Raw genomic sequence first — 23,600 nt, forward strand, 5'->3', positions numbered from 1 at the left:
GTTGGGGGTTGGGTTGATTTGGAGCCTGATTTTGGTTCTGATTCTGATTTCCATCTCCCCATCGGAAATTTTGGTGGTCCCTCCACGGTGCATCTCTTTTGATTCCCCGGAATCCAATTGCCGTTGGAATTGTAGTATCCTGCGGCATTTGCTTGCTCCACATCCAGCGAGTTGTCCGGCTGATCATATGGTAGTGCTGGGGCTTCTTGGCCTCCAGTTGGAGAAGGTGGTGGAGTGTTCTGCTTGATTGCAGTCAGCAATTCCTTCTTTAATTCCTCCATCTTCAAGTCCATCCGTTCCTCCTGGTTAGTAGCCGAAGCACTCGTTACCCTTTCTCTGTTGTACCCATCTTTAGCGTTGTCGTATGTCTTTTTTTGCATTCAACAGCTTACGTAACACCTTCTTGGTTTCACTTACTCTCAACTGGGTGAAATCGCCTCCAGATGATGAATTCGCCAGATCCTTGGTTTCCTTGTTCATCCCCTCATAGAAGGTGTGGTGCACCTCTATCTCCTTCATGCGATGGTTGGGGCATGATTCCAGAAGGCTCATGTACTTCTCCCAGTACTCGCTCAGAGTTTCATCATATTCTTGCCTTATGCGCGATATTTTCCTCTTCAATGCACTTGTCTTTGAAGAAGGGAAAAACTCGGCTAGGAAAACTGACTTGAAATCGGCCCATGTATTGATAGAGTCGGGTGGCAGGCGCATGAACCAAGTGTTGGCCTCTCCCTTTAGGACAAAAGGCAGGGCTTTCAATCTGTAATCATCCTCGCTCGCTCCTGCTGGCCGCCTCTGTGCCTTACAGATTTTGCAGAACTTATTTAAGAATTCGTATGGTCCCTCGTAGCTTTTCCCACAGTACGTCGGTAAGATTGCGATCACGTGGGGTTTCACATCACAGGCGGTCTGGCCTGGGGTGACTATTATGGCTTGTGGGGGATCTCCGTCGGCGTGCGCGGTAAGCGTTGCGAGCTCGAGATCGTCCTCACCTTGGTCAGCCATTCTCACTAGTGTTCTTACTGGTTGGGGTGGAAGCTCCGGGAGTTGGTACTCTGGCTCCTCTTTCTCTTCGTCGCTACTCGTGCCTAGGTCGGACAGTGCCGTCGACAGGCCAGAACGAGTGGTAACGAGTATTGTTCCTCGGGGAAGTATCCTTGGTCTCCACTAGCCAGGAGCCGAGCCACTTCTCATAAACTGAAAACAAAAAGAAAAGAAAAATTATAAACAGTATGTACACCAAAAAGATCACACACAATAACAGGTATGAACGCCATCCATCCCCGGCAACGGCGCCATTTTGAAGGTGCTTTTTCAGGTTTGTTCCCTAGTTTTTCGTATGTAAATTTGAGTGTATCCAACTGATCAGGAAGAGATTCCCGACCCATCTGAGTCGTTGGTACGATAACTGGGACCTGGCTTCAAACAAATTTCCTCAACCCACTTCTACTGATTAGTATAGCGGAGGTAAGGGTCGAATCCCACGAGGATGGACACGTTTAGATAACTGTGGTGACTTTCCTGGGTGTTTGGTTAGCTACCACGCTTGGGTTGAGATTTTACCTAGACAGGAAATAAGGTAGTACTCTACTGACTAGTAGGCGGAAAAATAACAGACATGTAGGAGTGTTCGTGAAAATAGGGGACAAGGTGCATCAGAGACATATGGAAAGTAGACAGTTACTAAAAGAGGAAAGTTAGACAACAAGGTGTATCTGATAGCTGGGGGCTTTCTGACAAGTATGGATAGTACCTCTGAAAAGTAGGGAACAAAAGTAAAAAGTAACTTAAAAGCAAAAGAGGTCCAAATTAAAGTTGATTTTGACGTTTTCGTCCTCACCAAGTATTGACAAAAATCATATGAACACAGACACCGTAACTAAACTTCAGATTCATGAATTCAAACTCAAGATCCATCGATTAAAATGCTTAAACTCAAATTAAACGGTAAAACTGTAACTTTACTCCTACTGACTGACATGCAAAGTGGTAATCACGGCGCAGAAAGGAAACTCATGCATGAAAACTTGACTAAACATAGCTACAACTTTTGAATCAACAACTCCCGATAAGAAAGCACTCAGAAATTAAATGCAATAACTAAATCTAACTTTCCTAGGCAGAATGAAGCGAACTCAAACCAAAGTGACATGCGAAATAGAAACTTCATAGCGTAAATGTTGGAAAATAACAAGGTACTTCAAAAGAGCAACAGCGATGAGTGTTTGCAAATAACTAGCGACGAACAAAAGTAAACTTTAAACTAAGAAAGCGATTAAGATTGTTTGTGCCACTCCGGGCGATGATACTACTACACTGCTACGATAACTGGCTGGAACAGCAGACTAATGACTTTTTCGGCAGACTCTTGGACGTCAAGTGACCATGGCTGTGGCGAGGAACGAGAGGTAAGATAATGCTGAAGGATTGATCTTCTAGAGAGAATTCTACTAAGTGTGATTGTCTAACTACGAACTGAACTCTTAGGAGGCGTCTATCCGAACCCTTTCTCTCTCTCCAAGTGGCTTCTTTTATAGGGAGGCTTGCCCTTGCTTTTAGGGTAGACTTCTCCCGCGTTTTGACCTTTTTGCCCTTGTCAATGATCATCCCAGCTATCCTCCTTCTCCATCTCGAACCTTTTCTCTGGCATGCATCCTGGTCAGTATCGCACCCTTCTGGCGCCCTTTTCACTTGCGTCACCTAAATCGTCTCCTGCTGACTTGGATCCTTTAATCCTGCACACTTAAGCAACTGTTTTGCAGATAATACATGCATTTCACGACATACTGACCAGTAACCAAGGCTTAGAATACGACTTATCACCCATGTTATTAGTGATCTGTTTTTTCATCTGAGTGAAGTAAAATGTGCTTAAAGTGAAGTATTACATGGTTAGAATGAAGTGTTTGTGATCTCAGTGAAGTCAAAACATGCTCAGAGTGAAGTATTTCATGCTTAGAGTGAAATGTTTGTGATTCATGTTATTAGTGATCTGTTTTTTCAACTCAGTGAAGTAAAATGTGCTTAAAATGAAGTATTTCATGGTTAGAGTGAAGTGTTTGTGATCCATGTTATTAGTGATCTGTTTTTTCATCTCAGTGAAGTAAAATGTGCTTAGAGTGAAGTGTTTGTGATGCATATTATTAGTGATCTGCTTTTTCAACTCGGTGAAGTAAAATGTGCTTAAGGTGAAGTATTTCATGGTTAAAGTGAAGTGTTTGTAATCCATGCTTATAGTGCACTGTTTTTTCATTTATGTGAAATAAAATTTGCTTAGAGTGAAGTATTTCATGGTTCGAGTGAAGTTTTTGTGATGCATGTTATTAGTGATCTGTTTTATCACTTTAGTGAAGTAAAATGTACTTAGAGTGAAGTATTTCATGGTTAGAGTGAAGTGTTTGTGATGCATATTATTAGTGATCTGTTTTTTCATCTCAGTGAAGTAATATGTGCTTAAAGTGAAGTATTCCATGGTTAGAGTGAAGTGTTTGTTAAGCATGTTATTAGGTTTACAGTGAACTAGTATACTCTTTACAATGAACTACCTCTGATATTCATGATAATGTATTGCAGAAAATGTATTTTTGTCATTATTTGACAAAAATGGGTTATCACATGCAATGCAAATCAATAAAGGATGTGAACATAAAATGGCTAAAAATGCCTTGAAGAACAAAATCAAATGTAGAAGATTATGGAATTTTTTTGATGAGACATATGGAATGTTATTATGGTAGGTGGGAACAAGATTGGAAATGTGGATTATCTACAAGAAGCAAGGGAATACTCTAAAGACTAAGAGCAAAGTATTGCAGCGCATTAATGTTGTCGGAAACAAACCATGAGTCATTGAAGAACTTGGAAACAACATCAAAGCATTATGAAGAATGTGGGAAAATCATGGAGATAGATGTGGAAAAAATGATTGTAAACTTCAAGCGTTCATGAACTATTGTAGAAAACTTCATTTAAATTCAATAGCCAGTTCTTATTTTACTTTTAATATCTTGTTCACTATTTACTTCACTGTTGTACCTATTTACTTCACTATATGCATAATATACTTCATTATATACACAATATACATCATTGCACGCTCAACATACTTCAGTGATATGGAAAACAGTTCACTATAATCAATATTTACTTCACTATACTATAGAGCAGTTTTACATCACTCTACATTAGAGTTACTACAATGTATAGTATTTCAACTTCACGGTAACTATATATTCACTATAAATGAACCAAAACATGTAATAAGTGACTTGACTTGTAAGCAGTGAAACAAACACTTATATTGCTCTGTTTATGATCCATGCTTATATTGCTCTGTTTTCATTTCAGTGAAGTAAAACGTATTAGAGTGAAGTATTTCATGGTTAGAGTGAAGTGTTTGTGATGCATGCTTATAGTGCTCTGTTTTTTTCATTTTAGTGAAGTACAACGTGCTTAGAGTGAAGTATTTCATGATTAGAGTGAAGTGTTTGTGATGCATGCTTATAGTGCACTGATTTTTCATTTCAGTGAAGTAAACACGTGCTTAGAGTGAAGTATTCCATTCTTAGAGTGAAGTGTTTGGGTCCATGCTTATAGTGCACTATTTTTTCATTTCAGTGAAGTAAAACGTGCATAGAGTGAAGTATTTTATGGTTAGAGTGAAGTTTTTGTGATGCATGCTTATAGTGCACAATTTTATAATTTCAGTGAAATAAAATGTGCTTAGAATGAAATGTTACATGCTTAGAGTATACTTCACTCTAAGCATGCAGAATATACTTCACTATATGCACAATATACGTCACTGTACTCTCAATATACTTCACTAATATAGAAAACAATATGCTTCACTATATGCACAATATACGTCACTGTACTCTCAATATACTTCACTAATATGGAAAACAATACACTATAATCAATATTTACTCTTAATATATGTCACTGTACTCTCACTATACTTCACTAATATGGAAAACAATATACTTCACTATATGCACAATATACGTTACTGTACTCTCAATATACTTCACTAATATGGAAAACAATACACTATAATCAATATTTACTTCACTATAAAGCATACCAATTATAATGTTGGGCTTTTAAGCAGTAAAACGAACACATATAAAGTGATGTATGTATATTGTGCTTATAGTGAAGTATATTATGCATTCTTTATAATGTATAATGAGTATATAGTGATGTATGTTGTGCATATAGTGAGTAAATTTTGCATGTCTTATAGTCTAATATTTTTTCATTTTTGTGAAGTATATTGAGCATATAGTGATGCATATAATATTTATAGTGAAATGTTGTTTATAGTGAATTAAATATGATGTTTGATATTTTAGTGAAGTAAAGTGAACTAATTTTATCTTAAAGTGCACCATCTTCGATCATCTCATAATTCAATTTATGAGATGGTGAATTCAACTCTTTTGATGAAATATTGAATTAGTAGATCCTGAAATCGACAATTGACGATGGAGAAATCATCTTTTGAGATGATATACATATATAGTAGATTGCGAAATCCACAAGTGAGATGGAGAAATTAGCTCTTGCAATGAAGATTTTGCAATTAACAATGGAGATTGCTGAGCGTAAGCGTAAACGATGAAGATTGCAACAAATCAGCATGAGTCTTGCTACGTCTTGTTGACGCGATGGAATTTCTCGGGGAAGAAAGGAGTTCTACTGTTGTTACGACACCGCTCCACATCGACGGCGTCGGAGACCTCTTAGTGGCTGGCGGTGATGGATGAGAGGGATATGAAGTTGCAGGAGGCGGAAGAGGAGCAGGAGGAGGCGAAGGCACGGGCATGGAGGTCTGCCGGTGCTGCGAGCGGTGGCGGAGCGGAGGAGGGTGTCGCCGAGTTTAATTTTGCGTGAGCAATTCTGGGTGAGATTTAATGATTCCACCATAAAATTTGGTTTCCAATAATGCCCTTATTCTATTTTTGTTAATTAAATATGAAAGGTTTGGTGCCTTTATTTTTAGCCTTTGGATTAACATATTGTATGGTTGAGATTTATTCTCTAGTTATACACTTAAAATTAGTTAAACTATAATCACTCCTCTGTCTCTATATACGGAGTTATATATTTGTGTACTTCAGTTAATATCATTAAAAAGAAAATAAATAAATAAATAAATAGGTTTTGGTGGTACCCTACAATTTCTCTGCCTTTCAGCCCAACAATTTTAACTATGCAATAACATAAAGTGTGTTTATTAAGTGAGTAGAGTTACTCACTTAAAAACAATAAGTAACGACGCATAACAATTATTTGTCATAATAACTTTAACTATGCATGGTGCTCTCTTATATTAGAACAACTGATTTCAAGCAAGTGTTTAACATCAATCCATTATCCATACCATCCAATAAAATATGTTAATAAATCTAGTATAAATATGTTACGAATAATTAATATTTAATAGCACCAATCCTTATTAATTACTAATACGAAAACCGAATAAGGTATAAGTTTCCATATATAATTAAACCTTACCATAAATTAAAAGATCCGAACCCTATAAATACAACTCTCTCCCTTCTCCCTTCTCCCTCTCCCTCTCCAAAATCAAAATCAAATTCAGCTCAAAATTCAAATTCAATCCACAACAACAACGATGTCATCAATTCGTGTGAATTTCAATCCACTGCGATTCCGGCGCGGCGATCTGGTGGAGGTGGCGAGCGCGCAGGAAGGATTCGTCGGTTCCTACTTCGAGGCGACGGTGGTGGCAGATCTGGCGAAACACGGTTACCTGGTGCAGTACCGCAGTCTGCTGAAGGAGGATTTGTCGGGGCCGCTGCGCGAGGTGGCGAGCGCGGCGGAGGTCCGGCCTCGGCCGCCACCGGATCTGGCGGAGAGGTATCGGATGAACGACGTGGTGGACGCGTTCGACAAGGAGGGGTGGTGGTGGGGGAGGATCACCGGCCGAAGGGGAGACACTTATTCGGTGTACTTCGAGACCACCGGAGACGAAATTTTTTATCATAAGAATCTGCTCAGGACTCATCAGGAATGGACTAATGGGAGATGGACTTTAGCGATGTTGATTCCGATTGCTTGATTAATCTTTGATCGTTCTCTCTCTGTTTCACTCTGCGTATATATATATGTTTCAAATATAGATTTGTGTTTTTAATCGTAGTTTATTCGAATTGAATAATTTGATATGAATATTGTTATTAGAAATCATTGATTCTTATAATACATCATTTTTTGTTGGAATATAACTTGATTATCTTGGATTATTATTTGATTATTTTGTTTACGCAAGTTAATTACTCTGATTTTTTTGTTTCGCTTGTGAATTGGCTGAGTATATATATTCAAATATAGTTTAATTTTTTATTGTTGGAATTTTATATTAATATTATGATAGAACCATTCATTCTACTATTCCACCAAGGGGACTTGAGCCCCTATATAAAATCAATTTTTGTAAGTCTATAGCGTAAAAAAAAGCTAATATCATCACTATAAAAACAATAAACTTAAGATTAAATCTTAAAAGGTCATGAAGGTTAGAATTTTTGCCTTTGTTGATCACTTATTCAATTTGCATTTTCTTTTATTTTCTAAATTTATTTGTGTATTTCCTTTTTATGTGTATTCCTTATCATACTTCTTATAATATGATTGATACATTGCAACATATGACGCCTAAAATTCTCAATAAGGGTTAAACTACGAGAATTCTCCCGCAGTAGTAACTTTTTTGTGTCTCATGTGGAGATGCGTAACTGTGTCGCGTTTTTTCCTAAGACGGGCCATAGTCTCGCATCTTTAGAGCATCCGCAATGGTGCTTAGGCCAGCAATAGGCCAGCCATAGGCCAGCCATTCTCTCCCCTGCCACGTCAGCAACACTAAAAAATCTACCTGCCACATCAGATTTAGGCCAGCCATAGGCTAGCCATAGGCCAGCCGCAATAAAAATAATTCAAAATATACTACATTTACGGAATTAAAATTACGATTAAAATACAGAATTAAATTTACGAGACATATACGGGAAAATTCATTAATTTTATTTAAATAAAAAAAAGTACATTAACTAAAAATCATAAAAATAATATAATAAAAAATATTCGGGCTTCCACACACGAGCCGCCTTGAATCTGTTATAGTTTGCCTCTAGTCGAACGGGGGTCTCGCTGCCCGGTCAGCGAGTCAGGGGGTCAAGGGGGGCGACCCCCCGACGGTATGACATGTTTCTGTTTTAGGTCTTAATTTCGTATTGGGCTAGTTGTTGTTGTCTATCGCTAGATGTTGCTCTTGTATAGAAATTTAGAGATAGAGAAAATCGCGTTTATATAGTTTTTCAAAAATTAAAAAAAAGATTTAAATTTTTTTTTAAAAAAAAGAATTAAAAAAAATTTAAAAAATAAAATAAAATTCGGCGCTGGCCGATCGCTGGCCGATCGGGCCGCCACAATGGCGGCCAGCGCATCGGCCAGCGCATCGGCTAGCGCATCGGCCAGCGCCGAGCGATCGGCCAGCCCACGCCGATCAGCTCGCCGATTTCGCGCTGGCCGACTCCAATGGTTCGGCTAGCCGATCGGCCAGCGCGACGAATCGGCTAGCCGGTCGCTAGCCGACCATTGCGGATGCTCTTACGTCATTTGCAAGCGAAAAAACTCTTCCTTACTATGGGAGAGTTTTCATAGTTTCACCCATATTGAGAATTTTGCTCACACATGACAGGAAAAATGTTTTGCTGAATCAAATACCATGGACAAATCAATGTGATCATTAATGCTTAGTTTGTGAATGCAGAATTGACCATTTTTAGACAATGTTTTACTTGTAAGAGCGGCCGTTTGAGTACTTAAACGATGAACACTTGATTAAATCCGGAGAAGCATCAGATTCAAATACTTCAAATATTAGGGGAATACACTTCGTTTTAATTAGATGATCAAATTAGCTTAAAACTAATTAATTAATCAAAACAAACAAGCTATGGTTTGTTTTCCAATTTTATATTGAACTACTATTTACTTTGACAAATCAATACTCAAGCGAAACTATGCAAATTTATCAATCCTATAATTTTTTATACTTGATGGTCCCGAACGTGATGTGGATGGAATGTTTAAAAATGAATAATTCACCATGAGAGTCCACATATCATTGCAATTTTTGTTAAAAAATATATACCATGAGATAATTGAAAAGAAATCCAAACTTGAAAATTTTTCTTAACTGATTTTTGAAATTGTGAACAGATTAATATTTGATTAAATTTCTTAATTCTTTAACAGTTTATTCAAATTATTATACAAAAGCCTATATCAATAATTTATACTCACTCAAAAATAGAGTATTTAAAATTAGACATTTTTTTTTTTGTTTTTAGGAACTTGATAAAAATACAGAATTGACCCTCCTAACGATTGACATATTGAATATTCTTGGCCGCTCATTCCACAAAACTAAAGAGATAAGTATCAAATAACATTCCCAATTAAGCAAACAATTGATGGTTGAATGTTAGTACATCCATAACTCGAAGATTCAGCATTACCTAAAAGGTGACGCTTCCAAAAATACTAACTTAGCCATAATTATTGTGATGCTAACCCCTTACGGCCACACATGATATATCTTCAAAATCATATTTAAAATACTAAAATATAATAATACACCATGAGACGGCAGATGCATGTGCAATCCTAGTGTATAACTGTATATATACTACTAGTATCTGAAGGATCACTGAAGTGCAGACAACAAGAATCTAATTTTTTTTTTAGACAATTACAAAACAGGGAAAAATCAAGAGAATTATTTAATTATATGGTATTTGTCAAAATTTAATTTAGATAGCATTTAAGATCCAGCTACTTATGGAGAAGTATTTGTAAGAGTTGAAAATATGTCATCATTTAAGAGTATATATATAATTTGTCAAAATGCTTGAGCAATTGAACTTATTAAGTCGGAGCGAGTCTTGAATATAAAGAAGAAAAAGAATACATGTAATAGGTTTGCGTTCGGTTGCCATGACGAAGTATCATGAGACTATCCATTTAGGATTAAGTTGTGGAATTATTTTAGTTGGAGGGGGGAGGCTATGACTAATTATCATGAGACTATGTTGTAGGATTTAATCTTATGAACCAAACATAATACATCTTTAATCACGAGATTTAATCTTGGCAACCGAACGCCAAATAAGAGTATAGAATTTGTCAAAATGTTCGGGCAATTGAACACATCATAAGTTAGAGAGGGATGAAACTAAAAAGGATATAGGTCGGAAAATAACAAATCATAGTAAAACAACATAATGATGGATTTGAAGAACTTTTTGTTTGGAGCTTTAGATGAAACTGAACAAACAAATATGTTGAAATAACAAATTACTCTCTAAAATATGAACTTTTGGTAGAGCACAAAATTTAATAGTACAAAGTTATTAAGTTAAGAAAAAAAAGAGAAAAAAATAGTGTAAATAATGTTAGTGAATAGTGAAGTCTACGTTAGTATTTACTCCAATATGATAAAATAAAATAACTTATTTTAGGAGGTTTATAAGCTTAATTTCACAATCAAAATTATGTTAGCTTCTATAACAAAGAATCCAACTTTCTTGGAGGATATTCACTTATTCCAAATGATCCACGCAGTATACATATTAAAAATTTGGTCACTTTTTAATGAAAAGAGAGAAAATTAATTAGAGAAGCAAATAACTAAATGCTCTCATTGTCAAACTAAAAATACATTCTTATATCAATACAGTGTGCTTCTCTAGCAAGTGTACAAATACAACAATTAAATCAGCCTAGCCAAGCCTAAAAATCATCTGGTCCCTCAATAATCAAACTCCAAACATTTTAATTACGTTTTTTCAAATAATTGCTGGGACCAAAAATTGGGGGAAAATAAAAGAAAAAAAAATAGAAACAGGCAGTTGATCTTATCTATGAGCTGTCACCAGCGTCTCTATGAATCTCAATCCATCAAACCTCGGCGCGAATTTTTCTGAAGAAGACGATCCCTGTGGTGCCGATTTCTCGCTGTTTTTATTCGGCCGCTCATTCTAATCATAACAATAAAAGAAAAAATAAAATCAGAACATGAAACTGCAATGACTGAAAATATGAATAACCGCAGAAACATTTAACCTTTTTCAGAGCAGTTTTTTCCTCAGTAATTGGTCAAATCGATGGTTTTCTCCATAAATTTCCCAACCCAAACATAACCAAAAACACTTGAGCAATCGAATTTTCGCGTGTTTTGAAGAAAAGGTAAATTTCAACCGTGTAAAGGTGAAACTAGTTCGAAATCCCAAAGATAATGAGCGAAATCGGATTATAGATGCGAATTTTCACCTCGCGAGGAAAGTAAACTTTGGGAGACGACGCCGACGAGATCGCGGAGGCGGAAGCGGCAACGTAGGCGGCGATGGCGCACGATTTCTTCATGATTGATTGAGATTGCAATTGAGGTAATTTCCGCGATGAATCAGAGAATTGTTGGAACCGAATCTGATTGAAGGCGTAAAATTCTTCGCGGAAAGACGGGGGAAACCGTGGATCGGTGTATTTATAGTGGAAGGAGGAGAGACTATTTTTGTATAGGGAAGCGTGCTCTCTCATTTTATTTGTGCGGCGAATAAATAATACGCGGCTATCAATATGAAATAATGGAATCGATAGCCCACTTCGATAATTACAGTCTTACCCTTGCTTGGACTTGCCCTTATTTAAACTTACTCTTATTCAATTAACAAACAAATAAGATTAGTAGGACATTCATTTCAAAGCATTCAAGCTTACTAAGATATTATTAACAAACAAAAAATATTAGTATGATCAATCAAACGTTTGATACCACCGTTAACACTCCAGTTAGCTTAATTACGTGAATTCTTGCTTAATCCACAAACCATAAGTTCTTGCTCAATATGCTGGTTGTCTTAGGGAGTTTTGATTACACAATTCTTTCTTACAGAAATTCAGCAAATTAAAGTACATTTTGCGGAAAAAAATTTAGATTTCCTCTGTTTTACTCAGCACGTACTTTAGTTTAGTCTCCTAATCTCCTCTTGGATGGACACCCATGCCATATATTCTATTGGAAATGTGATCAAATGAAAATTCTAAATATTATACAAACTCAAAATTATAATCTGAACCATAAAAAATATTAACAGATCACAAAAAAGCATCAACAGGAAAATATTAACAGAATTTCAACGGTAGTCAATGATTGATGTTGTGTTGATATTGTGTTGATACTGTGGTAACAATAAAATCTTGAAATTTTACACTGTATTGACATTGTATTGAAACAATGTTGAAGCTGTGTTGAGGAGATTTGAGTTTTTACAATATATAAGTTTGCATTTTATCACTATCCTATTCTATTGAGTGACATTTACATAAATGCGGGATCCAATCGATTTTGAGAATCATGTCCTAAAATAGATGCCACACTCTTTATAGTTTATTCAAACCAAATACTACCTCCGTCCCTGAAAATTTGATACAGTTTACTATTTTGGTCCGTCCCTGAAAATTTGATACACTTCACTTTTACCATTTTTGGTAGTGGACCCCATATTCCACTAACTCATTCCTACTCACATTTTATTATAAAACTAATACTTTAAAAGTAGGACCCACATCCCACCAACTTTTTCAACTCATTTTCCATTACATTTCTTAAAACCCGTGTCGGGTCAAAGTGTAGCAAATTTTGGGGGACGGAGGTAGTATTACATTTTTTTTTTTAGAAATGTTTTCTTTTATATTAATATAATTAATACACAAAATATCTCCTAAAATCTCATGTCATCAAGAAATTGTGATATCTACCTTATAATGGAGGGAGTAATGTTGAGTCACGTACAAGTATTATTTATTACTACTGTTCCACCCTCTAACGAGAAATAGTTGAATAGTATATGCTATAGAATAACCGTGATAATAGCATATTAGGAATACTTAATATTTGGCCTCACTGTGTAGACCTCCTCCAAACAAGTGGAAATTAGAATTTGATGGCATCGTGTAATGAAGGGTTGTTAATGTGAATGTGTATGGGCAAGCCTTGTTTGAAAACCGGCATGGGATCTCTGCTTACCGTATTCTCTTCCAAACAGAGCTTCCAAGTGAAGCGAGTGACCAAATAATGAATCATTGCTAACGTCTCCATTCTTGCAAATTCGTAGCCTGGGCACATCCTCGAACCTCCTCCAAATGCTACGAAAGTATGCGGTGGCATCGCTGTTTGATCTTCGAAACGCGACGGGTCGAACTTGTACGGATCCGGGTATATTGATCCATCCATCTGCGTCATGCATCCAGCCCAAAACACTTGCCATCCTTTGGGAATAATGTAGCCTCCCATCTCAATATCTTTAAGAACTTGCCTAAACCCGAATATTACCGGCGGATACATCCTCAACGCCTCTGTTGCAAGTCTCCATGTGTACTTCATCTTACCAAGATCCTCCCACGTCAGAGGATCACTCGCTCCCTTTTTCCCTCGCACAATCTCTTCGTGCTCTGTAACAAACGATAAATAAGGCAAAATATAATAAGAACACACATTTTAGGTCAGATAACTCCAATAAACATACGACTAGTGTACCATTGAGGAGAACTTGGTAGACGTTTGGGTGTTCAGCTATGAGTTTGATGAGGTATGTAAGAAGTGTGGAGGTTGTGTCGTGGCCGGCGATCATGGCTACCGCGCAATTGTCCTCGATTTCCTGGTCGGACAAAAGTGGTGACCCGATGTCATCGCACATGCTCAATAAGCTGGTGATCAGATCGTGCTCAGCTTCTCCTCTCTCCAGTTTCTGTCTCTTCTCGCGTATCAATGCCCTTACGATGGCCCCTGCTTCCGCCCTCGCCCGTATGCTTTTGTTGAAGCGGGTGAAGGGGAGATTTAACGGCACAGCCACCATTGCGTCCATCACTTGTTCGAAGAGACGCACCAAAGTTTGTCTTCTCTCTCCTCTCTCTATTCCGAACAGAAGCGTGCAAATCATATTAAACGTCAGTGTCTTCATCAATGGCATCACCTGCCCAAACCCACAAAAATTACTCAATACTGCCAGAAATGTCAGTGTCCATTACTATTAAATTACTCCCCGCGCTCGATATTAATTGGTTCGAATTGAATTGGCTCGTGGATGAAAAAAGTGAGTAAAAGGTGAATCAAACGTATCAGTTTTATAATAAAATGTTAAAATTAGTGGACATATAGGATTCATTATAAGAAGTAGTGGTAAACAATAAATTGGACAACTATAAAAGGACGGTCAAAAAGTGCAATTTGAGACTATTAATAATAGATGGAGAGAGTAATTATTTATTTCCTCCGTCCTCAAAGAATATACACTTTGAGTTCGACATGAGTTTTAATGAAATTGGTAAAGTAAAAGAGAGGTAGAGAGAAAAAGTAAATAAAGTATTGTTAGTGCAGAATATGCCCCACCTTATTATTGAGAAAAGAATTTCTAAAATTTGAAAATGCATATTCTTGTGGGACGGATTAAAAATGAAAGAGTGCATATTCTTGTGAGACGGTAGGAGTATAATATTTTTTATTTTTATAAAATTTTATACTCCTTTTGAATTATTTTTATTGTAAATTTAGTTCTGTAATTTATCGTAAATTTAATTCCGTAAATTTAGTTGTTTTTGAATTATTTTTATTGCGGCTAGCCTATTCGCTTAAAATAATGATGTGGCAGGTGAAATTTTAGTGTTGATGACGTGGCAGTGAGAGAGAGTGGCTAGCCTGTGGCTGGGCTAAAGCCATTGGAGATGCTCTAAGTAGAGTATTTCTAATTCAGCACGAGATTTTATGTAGTGTTCTTTTGAGTAAAGTGAAAGAAAATAAAGTAAGAAAGCGGAAAAAGTAGAGAGATTGATATTTCTATTTAAAAAAATGCGTCAATTAGAATAGGAAATTATAAAAAACAAAACGTGCCACTTAGAATGGAACGAATGAAGTAGTATAATATACTTGATATGTACTATATGAAAAAAAAAAATTGAATGTTAAAATTGTGAGTATATTTGCCTTTCGAATCAATCAATCTTATTAATCATATGTATCCATTAAATTCTAAAAAGAATTAATGAATTATTATTGAGTAATAAAGTTAATTGATAACTAGTACTCCTACTACAAAAAGTACCACTTACTACCTCTGTTCCTCGTTATGCGTTTACTTTTTCATTTTGAGACTTTTGTTATTTTTTGTAAAATAAATCTTATATTTCACTATATTACTTTTTTATTTTATTATAATATTATTATATAAAAATAAGATTCATATTAAACTAACTAGTCCCTCCATTTTTTAAAAATAAATTTTTTGAAAATAACACACATTTTAATACAAAATTATCTCCGTAAGAAAAGAGAAGAGAAAAATAAATAAAACAAATAAAAATAAATATAAAATAATAAAATAATAAAATTAATGTTAGTGAATTGTGAGGTGTATTAATTATCTATAAAAGGAGGAAATCATATGCAAAAAATTCAGACTATTGAGTATAATAAAATATGTAAATATGTATATGGCCACAAAAATTAGACTATTGAATGTGAAGTCATTCTATCTTTACTTTGCAGTCCATTGTGGCAGGTTAACATATTATCTTTAGTTTCCATTTTGAATTTTCAACCTTAATTTTATATACATAAACCTGATCTTCAAATCTTGAACATGTATTTTTAAATACATAAAGTAATTAGAGATGAGCCCGTAAAACGACCAAGTGGCTGACATGATCAACTGGCATCTAGATTGAATAACTATAGTTATATGCTATGTTACTTTTTAGCCGGCACAATTATTAACAATAACTGAATATACAAGAACAATAAATAAAGTAAATCTTTTTTATTAAATTGTGATAATTTAAAAAAAAGGAGAAAGACATACCGAGATAACGTGATCGTGATGCCAATGGTGGGTGAGGTGCAATCTGATCTCATGGTCCATCGTTCCGACATACTGCTTGAGGGCTTCTGGCTTCAAGAAGGAGAGGATTGCTCCCCTCAACCGCCGGTGATCTTCGCTGCTCATCTCGAACAAATTCCTCTCGCCGAGCAGCCGCCGCACCGACGGTGGCTGCTTGTTGGAGAGCGTCTGCTCGTCGCTGCTGAATATGAATTTGTTGTATGCTTGGCCCGTTACAAATACCGTCCGCTTTCCGAATATGTTCATTTTCGAAACCGGGCCGTATTTTCGGGCCCTTTCTTGGAACCACTCCTCGCTTTTATCAGCTCGCATCGCCTTCAGGAGCTCCAGGGTTTGCCCGATTATCGGAACTCCCATCGTCCCCGGTGGGACCCTTCTCTGCCCGATCCTCTTCTTCTTCGTCACCAAAAAAACCAGAGACACAAACGCTAGGACCCACAGCAAAATCGTCGACCCCATCGAAACTTTACTTTGTTTCTTCTATCTGTTTGATTGATCTGAATAGGTAAACTCAACTTATATAAGCTACTCCCTCCGTCCCAAGGTATTAGACCAACTTTCCTTTTTGGGATGTCCCAACATATTAGACTCGTTTCCTTTTTTAGCAAAAGTATCTATCTTATTTTATTGTCCACCTACTTTTTTCTCTCTTCTCTCCCCTACTTTTTCCCTCTCTCATACTTTACTCTCTCCACTTTAACTATTTAAATATCAATTCCTTAAATCATGTGCCCAAAAGAAGTAAGTCTAATACTCCGGGACGGAGGGAGTACTACTTAATTAAATCTCTGGGGAAGGGATAATCTCTGAAGAGAGATGTGGACTTTACACAAGTTAATAGTACTCCTATATAACTTCTGCTGGGAAACGTCATCGCGTTAAAATAAATAATAATGATGTATAGGGACTGCCATCCTTTAAAATATCTCTAAATACTTAATAGCATTTGACAAATTGATGTATAGGGATTAAAATCTCTTTGATTTTTTATTAATTTAATAGCATTTTCCACATAATATTGATTTATTGTAAAAATGAAGAAATACTACTCTCACTTTAATGTAAGCGAATAATTAATAGTAGTAGCACGTTTTGACCACCGGGCTAAAAGTTTCATTAAAATCAAAACCTGAGTACTTGGGAACCTAACCTCGCCTTGTGCCGTCTGTGTGTTTCTTAACAAGTGCAAGCTATAGGGTTCTTTCCAGGCGAAAGAGTGGGGGTCAGTGTCGATGTGTGATTTTTCAGAAATGCTAGGAATTCAAGAAGGACGAGATTTTGGTAAAGTAGAAGACGACAATAATAAAAATTCCAGCTTTAGCTCTTGTGATCATGGGATGTGTGGGATCAGCGAGGAGAGTGGAGGAGGCATTATTCGGAGAGGAATTGGAGGTGTGATGAAAATCAGGGGACGGGATTGAGGTGAGATTGGTGCCTCTGCTCCAACTTGAGAGATAGAGTCAGATGTGTGATTTGTTTGAGGGATAGGATTAGATGATATGGGACTTTCAGGAAATCTAAGAGGTGTAGGCAGAGGAGCTGTATGTGAGCATGAGGCAGATTTGAAAGTAAAAATGATTCATCAAACACAATGTCAATCCTTTATGGGATGTGAAAAATAGCCTAGAATCGTGGCTGGGACTGATCTATACTGCAATTTATATTGTTTTAAGCTTTCATGAATGGGTAACACAAAATACCAAAAGCTCTAAGGGTAGAATTATGTGGCTTGCTGCAGCTATGCTTTATCTCAGCAAGGCCATTTAATTAAGGAATATGTGGGCGAGGTACCCTATTATGCATGATTCCACATTCTTTGATGAAAGAGGCTAAAGCTTGAAACTCTCCCCCCAAATAGCACTTCATTATTTGATTTTTTAAGAATACAGATTTTCAACCAGTGGCTTGAATTGCTTAAACACAGCACACACATCACTCTTGTAACTTAATAAATAAACCCAAGTAAATCTGTTGTATTGATCTGTACACATAGTAGACATAACCGTTTCTTGATGTGGAGGGAGAAGAACCCAAAAGTTCACTATGAATGCAATGCATACATACTGAGAAAGGGAGTAGGGAAGTGTATGTGCTTTAGAAACACAACATGAGTTGCAAAGGGAATCTGAATTCATTGTAGTAAATGGAATGTTACAACTGTTCAAAGCTGACTTAACAATGTCAAGAGTTGGATGTCCTAGCCATTTATGCCACAAGGCTACACCAAAATTGGAAGAGACATTGCTTGGAAAACTAGGAACAACAGCAGCGCTTAGGAAAGAAGTGAGTACATCACACTTGTCTTGATTTGAAGCTGAAGTGGAGACAAGATCGGTCTCTCTTGATTGAAGATTTCTTGACTAGGAAACGATAAAGGTCATTATCAAGGATTTCCTGGAGCATGACTTCCTTAATAAAACAAAAGGAAGGGTGAACTTTTAAAGAAGACCTTGTTATCACTACTGAGCAGATTCTTGGTAATGTTAGGGACATGAAGAAGATTTCTGAGGAGAATTTTTCTATTAGAGGAAGATGAGATAGTAGGTTTCACCTATATGAGAGATATTCATGCCAAAACCATCACCTAAATACCCAGCTCCTTGCCCAAATCTGTGCCCCGGCTTCTCACATAGATGGCATATGATTTTTTCCAGCGCCATGACTAAAGAGAGAATGAAGATATGCACACCATGGTCAGCAGCTGATTCCTTAACTTGAATCATTTCGCTAACACCCTTCTCTGCTTCATCATCAATATAACTAGAGGCACAAACGCTAGCACCCACAACATTAATTATCGTCGACTCCATTGACACTCTACTTTCTTTCTGTCTTTTTGATTGATATGAATGTGGAAACTCAATTTGATTATGCTAAATCTAAAACTCGGATGGGTTGACCAAGCTTGCTATATGTAGCTTCTAGAGGAATGATTAAAACAATTAGTACTCCTATAGGAATTAGGATTGGTATACCTTAAAAGAAGACTCGTTATTTTTTAGATATTTTTAATTTAATAGGGTCCATTTATGTCCGTATGATATTAAATAATATTATTTGAAAATGATATAATTGTCCATTAATTTCCTCATCTCTAACTTAATTAGTATAATTAGCATTTCCAGTGGTTACCATCATATATTCAACTGAGTGACTTACGAATATGATTATACGAGTAATTACAAGGGCAGAGGCACGCGAATTTGCAGTGACAGGAGCAAATTTACATATGAAAGAAATCTCAAGAATTGGAGCACGGAAATTTAGCGAGAAATTAAAAGATAAATTTTATAATAGTTATAATATGTACTACATGTGCTGGAAAATATGAGGTGGCCTATTGCCCCTCATTTTCTTAAGATAGATCCGCCCAAGCGAGGAAAATAGTTGATCATGAGGCCCGTACTGTTCATTCAATAATATGCATAATTCAATTCTTCAAAATATGTTCATTCAATAGTATTCCCTCCGTCCCACAAAAGATGTCATACTTGTGGGACGACACGTGATTTTAGGAGGTTTTATTTTGTGTGCTAAATGGAAAGTGAAAATATAATTTTTATATTCATGTGAGAAAAAACTTGTTCGGAAAAAGAAATGTGACATCTTTTGTGGAACAAACTAAAAAGGAAAGTGTGACATCTTTTGTAGGACGGAAGGAGTAGTATAGTAAGTACGCATTATTCAATTCTTCAAAATATGATGGTATTTGTATCTGTGTGGAAAACTGCACCAAAAATTTGACATGAGATGACAAATTTACCCTTTTTTTTTCTCAATTTTCCCAAATTGCACAGATAAATCATACTACCTCCGTCCTCCAAATTTTGACACGGTTTATCATTTCGGTCTGTCCCTGAAAGTTCGACACACTTTACTTTTTACCATTTTTGGTAGTGAACCTCATATTCCACTAACTCATTCTTACTCACAATTTATTATAAAACTATTACTTTAAAAGTAGGACCCACATCCCAACAACTTTTTCAATACACTTTTTATTACATTTCTTAAAATTCGTGCCGGGTCAAACCGTGTCAAAATTTGGGGGACGGATGTAGTAAAAGGCAAGGGGTATGTGAAGTGGATTTTTTTGAAAATATTGGAGGGAATTTTTGTCATCACAAATTCACAATTACTCCTAATCATGATTGGAATTATCAATTTGTGGCTCGGGTTTAAATCTGGCAAATTGAACGCGTAGTACACACTACAGTTCGGTGGGCCATCCCTTTCGTAAATGGCACTGCGTTCCAATTCTGTTCATTCACAAAATTAGAAGTGAACACAATTATTACTCCATATCACACTCTAACGTGAAAGTGTGATTATGCTAGTAAATAAAAGTAACAAACAAATGGAATTAGATTATTATTGCATCATGCTTTATAAGGTTCTCTGCTGCTAAGGCGTATGGGTAGGCCTTGTTTGAAAACCGGCATGGGTTCTCTGCTGACCGTATTATCTTCCAAACAGAGCTTCCAAGTAAAGCGAGTGACCAAGTAATGAATCAACGCCAATGTCTCTATTCTTGCAAATTCGTTGCCTGGGCAAAGCCTCGCACCTCCTCCAAACGGTATGAAGGTATTTGGTGGCATCGCTGCTTGATCTTCGAAACGCGAGGGGTTGAACTTGTACGGATCCGGGTATATGGATCCATCCAAATGCGTTATGCATGTTGTCCAAAGCACCTGCCATCCTTTAGGAATAACATATCCTCCTATCTCAATATCTTGAATCGTTGTCTTAAACACGAATAATATTGGTGGATACATCCTCAACGCCTCTGTCGCAACTCTCCACGTGTACTTCATCTTACCAATATCTTCCCAAGTTAGAGGATCACTTTCTCCCTTCTTCCCTCGTGCAATCTCTTCTTGCTCTGCAACAACATGATGCAATTCATCATTTTTTGTTCATTTAAAATAAATATTAAAAAAGTGTACTACCTTTGAGGAGAAGTTGATAAACATTGGGGTGTTCAGCTATAAGTTTGACTAAGTATGTGAGAAGACCGGAGGTGGTGTCGTATCCCGCCACCATCGTCACTGTGCAGTTGTCTTCGATTTCCTGGTCAGACAAGAGCGGTAAGCCGTCTTCATCGCACATGGAGAGCAAGCTGGTGATGAAATCGTGCTCCTTTTCTCCTCTTTGAAGTTTCGCTCTCTTCTCATGTATCACTTCCCTTATTATGGCTCCAACTTCCGACCTCGCTCGTATGCTTCTGTTGAAGCGCGTAAAGGGGAGATTTATAGGTGCAACAAACGTACCCTCTATCACTTGTTTGAAGAGACGCACAAAGGTTTCCCTTCTCTCCCCTCTCTCTATTCCAAACAGAAGCGTGCAAATCATATTGAATGTCAGTGTCTTCATCAGCGGTTCCACCTGCACTTCCAATCCAATCAATAAATTTTTACACTAATAAATTGTCAAAATAGGGAAAGACACGCATACATACATACATACCGAGATAACATGATCGGGATGCCAATATTGAGCTAGGTGCAACCTGATCTCATTGTCCATCAACCCAACATACTGTTTGAGGGCTTCTGGCTTCAAGAAAGACAGGATTGCTCCTCTCAATCTGCTGTGATCTTCGCCGATCGTCTGAAACAAATTGCTCTCGCCCATCAGCCGGCTCACCGACGTCGGCTGCTTGCTGGAGAGCGTCTTTCCGTCGCTGCTGAATACGAACTTGTTGTAAGCTTGGCCCGTTACCAATACTGTCGGCTTCCCGAATATGCTCATCTTCGAAATCGGGCCGTATTTTCGGGCCCTTTCTTGCAGCCACTCCTCAGCTTTATCAGATCGCATTGCCTTGGAAAGCTCCAGGGTTTGCCCGATTATCGGAATTCCTAACGACCCCGGTGGGAGCCTTCTCTCCCCAATTCTCTTCTTCTTTATCATCAATATAATCAGAGGTACAAACGACAGCACCCACAACAATATCATCGTCGACTCCATCCAAACTTTACTTTCTTTCTATCTTTTTTATTCACTCAACTTAAATAGACTTTTAACACAATGTTTGACTTCTGTTGAAACATGAAAACTTTTATCACGTTTAAAAATCTGATATAGGGGCTGCCGTACCCTAAATTCACCATTAATATAAGAAGATAATGATATAACTGTCCATAAATGCTATGGCAGTTAGGTTAGTGACAGATCAAGAAAACTGGCATTTAAATGATATAAATGTCCATTAATGTTAAGGTAGGTAGGTCAGTGACAGACCAAGAAAAATGAACTCTTGGAGCAATAAAAAATATTCTTGTCATTTCGTAGCTTCCTCCATCTCCGTTGCTCTTATCATTCTCACTCAAATAAATCCAATACGTACGCGCCGGCAATATCATCGTCGTTATAAAATCTATTTTCATGCTCGAATGTTGTGTCAAATTACATACTCCATATAGCTTGTAAATCGCAGCTCGCCTCAAACAATAATCTCATTTCTTGTTTAACTTATAAACGTGTTAAGTTGTTTAGGTAAAATATAAGCCCTATAAACAAGATGAACAAGTTTATTAATTAAAAATTCTATTTTAATTTTAAAATTGATTTATTGACCCATGTATCATAAAATTGAATTTTGACATTATATTAGAATTAGGTAAACAATTTAAACTTCCTGTAGTATAAAATTATTTAACTATTTAAACTGTTAAATTAGGGCTAATTTATAATAGGTCACCACAATTAATTACTTAACCAGTCTATTGATTCCCTAACACCGTAATAATTAATTAATTTTTGACCCCACCAGGATATGTCCTTGGTTATGGGCCTTATTGCATATCCTCAAATTATGAAACAAAACCACCAATATGTTACACATATACAATATTGATAGGATAGATATGCTACTATCTTCGTTCCACAGTAATATATGCATTTCATTTTCTGCACTCGTATTTAAAAAATAATATTAAATAGTTAAAATGGGGAGAGAGTAAAGTAAGAGAGAGAATAATGTAGATAATAGTCTTATCTAAAATATTCACCCTCTTACTTTACTTTTTCTCCACTTTAACTATTTATAATTATTTTTTCAAAATGAGTGCGCAAAATGAAATGTCTCTATTACTATAGAACGGAAGGAGTAATATTTTATAAAGTTTTAAAAATATACTCCCTCCGTCCCAAGATAAGTGACTTGTATTCCTTTTTGGGGTGTCCCACTATAAGTGACTTATTTCCATTTTTAGCAAAAAGTCATTTTCTTATTTTATTTTCCACCTACTTTATTCTCTCTTCTCTCCTCTACTTTTTCACTCTATCACACTTTACCCTCTCCACTTTAACTTATTTAAATACCATTCCTTAAATCCCGTGCCCAAAAGAAGTAGGTCACTTATCTTGGGACGGAGGGAGTATCAAATTTCTTTGATCGAAGCATATGCAATTAGAATGATATTAGATTACTATACAATTACATTTATTTTGATCGAAGCATATGCAATTAGAATGATATTAGATTACTATACAATTACATTTATTTTGATAAATATTTTGTGAAATTTAAATCGAGAGAGTAATTTTGTGATCTTAAATGTAACCAACTGCGCCCTATGTTTTTGATATCCTAATTTTGTATACTCCACATAA

General features: G+C 36.5%; 4 protein-coding genes across 4 annotated transcripts; 1 reads left to right on the forward strand and 3 right to left on the reverse strand.

Annotated features, from left to right (window-relative positions):
- Nucleotides 1-6,643: 6,643 nt before the first annotated feature.
- LOC148929306 (protein AGENET DOMAIN (AGD)-CONTAINING P1-like) lies at nt 6,644-7,090 on the forward strand. Its single transcript, XM_089056787.1, has one exon. It carries the CDS (start codon nt 6,644-6,646, stop codon nt 7,088-7,090), a length of 447 nt encoding a protein of 148 aa, XP_088912913.1.
- Nucleotides 7,091-10,735: 3,645 nt separating this feature from the next.
- On the reverse strand, nt 10,736-11,637 carry LOC148929307 (uncharacterized). Its single transcript, XM_089056178.1, has 2 exons — nt 11,365-11,637; nt 10,736-11,072 (listed from the first exon to the last, which is right to left on the reverse strand). Exons 1-2 carry the CDS (start codon nt 11,629-11,631, stop codon nt 10,950-10,952), a joined length of 390 nt encoding a protein of 129 aa, XP_088912304.1. The 5' UTR covers nt 11,632-11,637; the 3' UTR covers nt 10,736-10,949.
- Nucleotides 11,638-12,828: 1,191 nt separating this feature from the next.
- LOC148929308 (cytochrome P450 716B1-like) lies at nt 12,829-16,901 on the reverse strand. The gene is made up of 4 exons (XM_089069914.1): nt 16,763-16,901; nt 15,948-16,518; nt 13,631-14,066; nt 12,829-13,545 (listed from the first exon to the last, which is right to left on the reverse strand). Exons 2-4 carry the CDS (start codon nt 16,443-16,445, stop codon nt 13,028-13,030), a joined length of 1,452 nt encoding a protein of 483 aa, XP_088926040.1. The 5' UTR covers nt 16,446-16,518; nt 16,763-16,901; the 3' UTR covers nt 12,829-13,027.
- Nucleotides 16,902-20,218: 3,317 nt separating this feature from the next.
- Nucleotides 20,219-21,984, reverse strand: LOC125194301 (cytochrome P450 716B1-like). The gene is made up of 3 exons (XM_048092445.2): nt 21,453-21,984; nt 20,936-21,371; nt 20,219-20,868 (listed from the first exon to the last, which is right to left on the reverse strand). The coding sequence occupies exons 1-3, from the start codon at nt 21,951-21,953 to the stop codon at nt 20,366-20,368; spliced, it is 1,440 nt and encodes a 479-aa protein (XP_047948402.1). The 5' UTR covers nt 21,954-21,984; the 3' UTR covers nt 20,219-20,365.
- Between the last annotated feature and the right edge of the window lie 1,616 nt (nt 21,985-23,600).

The sequence above is a fragment of the Salvia hispanica genome, chromosome 4 (genome assembly GCF_029641045.1).
Source record: "Salvia hispanica isolate PSC_SH4W2 chromosome 4, Shi_PSC_v1, whole genome shotgun sequence".
NCBI classification, from domain to species: domain Eukaryota; kingdom Viridiplantae; phylum Streptophyta; class Magnoliopsida; order Lamiales; family Lamiaceae; genus Salvia; species Salvia hispanica.

What these genes read in the sequence shown, in the direction of transcription:
- LOC148929308 (XM_089069914.1), bottom strand. Translation starts at nt 16,445, where the DNA reads ATGGGGTCGACGATTTTGCTGTGGGTCCTAGCGTTTGTGTCTCTGGTT. An exon ending in ATCACGATCACGTTATCTCG is followed by an intron (nt 14,067 to 15,947) that starts GTATGTCTTTCT and finishes GGGTTTGGGCAG; the next exon opens with GTGATGCCATTGATGAAGAC. An exon ending in CTACCAAGTTCTCCTCAATG is followed by an intron (nt 13,546 to 13,630) that starts GTACACTAGTCG and finishes CGTTTGTTACAG; the next exon opens with AGCACGAAGAGATTGTGCGA.
- LOC148929307 (XM_089056178.1), bottom strand. Translation starts at nt 11,631, where the DNA reads ATGAGAGAGCACGCTTCCCTATACAAAAATAGTCTCTCCTCCTTCCAC. An exon ending in AAGTTTACTTTCCTCGCGAG is followed by an intron (nt 11,073 to 11,364) that starts GTGAAAATTCGC and finishes TGTTATGATTAG; the next exon opens with AATGAGCGGCCGAATAAAAA.
- LOC125194301 (XM_048092445.2), bottom strand. Translation starts at nt 21,953, where the DNA reads ATGGAGTCGACGATGATATTGTTGTGGGTGCTGTCGTTTGTACCTCTG. An exon ending in ATCCCGATCATGTTATCTCG is followed by an intron (nt 21,372 to 21,452) that starts GTATGTATGTAT and finishes TTGGAAGTGCAG; the next exon opens with GTGGAACCGCTGATGAAGAC. An exon ending in TTATCAACTTCTCCTCAAAG is followed by an intron (nt 20,869 to 20,935) that starts GTAGTACACTTT and finishes ATGTTGTTGCAG; the next exon opens with AGCAAGAAGAGATTGCACGA.
- LOC148929306 (XM_089056787.1), top strand. Translation starts at nt 6,644, where the DNA reads ATGTCATCAATTCGTGTGAATTTCAATCCACTGCGATTCCGGCGCGGC.